This window comes from Olea europaea, chromosome 18 (assembly GCF_002742605.1).
Source record: "Olea europaea var. sylvestris chromosome 18, O_europaea_v1, whole genome shotgun sequence".
NCBI lineage: Eukaryota > Viridiplantae > Streptophyta > Magnoliopsida > Lamiales > Oleaceae > Olea > Olea europaea.
In genome coordinates, this window is record NC_036254.1 from 857389 (window position 1) to 860045 (window position 2657).

The 2657-nt window shown below is 35.7% G+C and overlaps 1 protein-coding gene across 1 annotated transcript in view; it reads left to right on the plus strand.

The window, feature by feature from the left end:
- Positions 1 to 246: 246 nt before the first annotated feature.
- Positions 247 to 2657, plus strand: part of LOC111367064 (protein ENHANCED DOWNY MILDEW 2-like) — an 11505-nt gene continuing 9094 nt past the window's right edge. Inside the window, exons 1-5 of the mRNA XM_022987760.1 lie at positions 247 to 392; positions 885 to 1324; positions 1412 to 1508; positions 1976 to 2029; positions 2119 to 2258. Of these exons, the coding sequence (XP_022843528.1) occupies positions 915 to 1324; positions 1412 to 1508; positions 1976 to 2029; positions 2119 to 2258 (701 nt within the window). The 5' untranslated portion in view covers positions 247 to 392; positions 885 to 914. The remainder of the gene's footprint in view (positions 393 to 884; positions 1325 to 1411; positions 1509 to 1975; positions 2030 to 2118; positions 2259 to 2657) is intronic.

The following is a 2657-nucleotide window of genomic DNA, read 5'->3' on the forward strand; positions in this document are numbered from 1 at the left end:
TCATTTTGCATAATATTGTATGTATTTTTGGTCTACCTTATGCTTATTTTATAACTTTCAATGAAATTACTTTCTCTTCAATTTCTCATTTTCAACAAGTTAAAGCACTTCTTTTTTTAAATACTCGATATATTCCACGCTAATAATAATAAAATCAATACAAAATTCATGCATCGCACGGGACGGGGACTAGTTGTTCTTTATAGATTTGTCAAATTAAGTCGGCACGCATTTTAAAAATATGAATTTTGATTCAGTAGAACTCCATAGAAAGCCCAATTAAAAGCCCTTGTGTGTAAAAATGTGGAACATTTGATCGTGAAAGAGACGGAACGTGGCACCATTTTTCCTTGTGTTGGAGAGATTTCTAGAAGGATAACTCAACTTGGAAGGTAGAATCAGATTTATTCGTGTAAAAAGTGGCTTTAAATGTTGATTTCGCACTCCTTTCGAGTTGATTGTTGTGAATGATTTAAGAATTTCTTCCAAAATTGCTGTTTGTTGATGGTAATCTTCCTTAGCAACAGCTATTTTCTCAACATCTATCTATAATTTTTGACGTGATTCCTTAGGGTTTTCTTATTGCCTTAAGAACCGATCTCGGCTGCCCCTCTTTTGTAATAGGTAAAATTCCCAGGACCAAGCGGTTGCCCCCACTAGATCCCAGGTTGCTCCGCCCCTGCTACTAATTTGGTTTTTGAAATTGTTGATGAATAGAGTAGTAGTAACTAAAACTGGAATAAAAGTGAATTTTTTTGCTGATATTCATTCTAGAAATCTGAAATATGTTGAATTATCAATTAACCGTCATAACTTGACCAAATCTTTGCTCACTTTCTATTGTTGTTGCTGGGTTTTAATTCTTTATGTTGTAAACATGTCAGGGTTTTGAAGAAAAGTGAGCTCAAGAGACGATGGCTTCATCGGACGACGAAGGTGAAGCACCACCACGTTCCGTAGGAATCTACGAATTTGTGGATGGTGAGGGTGAGCCCATTTCATTTGCGGAGTTACCAATTCAGTGGAAGGAAGGTGAGGCTCCAGATGGGAAGCAAAAACAGATCTTTTTACGTGGGTCCTTTGATAAAGGACTTCAGAAAATCTATAAGCAGGTTGTAACTTGGAAGTTTGATCTTTCTAATGAGAAGCCCGAGATTTCGGTGTTAACAAAAGAGAACTACTGGATCAGGCTTCTGAATTCAAGGAAGGCTTATGATAATATAATAAGGACGATCTTAATCACGGTGCACTGCCTACATTTTGTGAAAAGGAATCCAGAAACATCTCACAAATCTTTGTGGGATCACTTGGGTAAAGTCTTCAGGTTGTTAATTCAGACTTCTGCTCCACGTTCAATATCTATTTGTTTTATTCTGCCTTTCCCCCCCTCACATTTTTGTGCAACTTGTAGCTTGTTTGAGCCCAGGCCTTCTGAAAATGATCTCATAGACCACGTTTCTTTAATTGATGAAGCTGTAAAGAGAGATGCAACATTGGCAAAATCGAAGGTCTGTACTCGTTCTTTAATACTGCCTGACTTGAAAACAGGAATTGAAGAATTAATTATTCAAGTTGTTGCAATTTCATAAAGAGCTTGTGAAGTCATACCTTATCTACCTCCTCATTTATAAGATAATAAGAATGTGTTCATATTATAAAGAGGTTGATCCGAAATCATCTGTTAGCTTGAAGGGCGTGTGCTCAAACTAACACTTTCTTCCTTGCTTTTTTAGTTGAACTTTCCGTTGCATTCCTTCCTCTACAATTTAGTCTGTATGTATGAAGCTAATTTTCTTGGCACGATGCATAAACTAAAGATTAAATAGCTCATTATGTTTTGGGTACCGTGTTGCTTTAATGTGGGGCATATTATGAATTATTTATGTGATAATTATGCCTTTTTTTTAATCATTTTCTTTTGTTCTAATTATTTCCACTCTGTAATGAAGTTTTTAGAACTGTATTCTTCTAACAGCTTTTAGTTAGATTTCTCGAGGAGAAGCCTACTAAGAGGAAAGCATTTAGTGAGGTTCTCTACTTTCCCTCTCTCACTCATGCAAATGATAATACAACTTGATGCAACAATCAGTATTGACCACATGCCTTCTTTTAATCTAGGATATTGGAACTCCATCAAAGTCCGATTTTATTGTTGATGATGATATGATTGGTGAAAATGAAGATGATACGTCTGATGAAGAAGATAACTGTTTTGACACAGTTTGCGCAATTTGTGACAACGGTGGAACTCTTTTTTGGTACGTCTTTATTGCCTTTAGCGTTGCATTTCTGTATCAATTCTATTAAATAATAATTGTTTTCATGTTTGGTGTATAATAATACCAAAGATCCTCCTTCATTAGCATTATATCCTCTGTATGCCTGAAGTTATGGTTGTACATATTCTATAGTGAACTGGAAAATTAGTCCCAACACTCTTTAACCTATTTGTTAATCTATTTTAAATAAAAAAGAAAAATAAGAGAAATAAAATGTAAAAAAAAACACTCAAAAAATATTATTTCATCTCCCTCTAACCACCCTACCCCTCAAGCCCCAACATCTACTCCATGTCCGTGCCACACCTCCATTACTGCTGCCACCTAGCCCCAACCAGTCATCACGGGCTTCCAATTTTTTAATTTGGTGTTTTGATT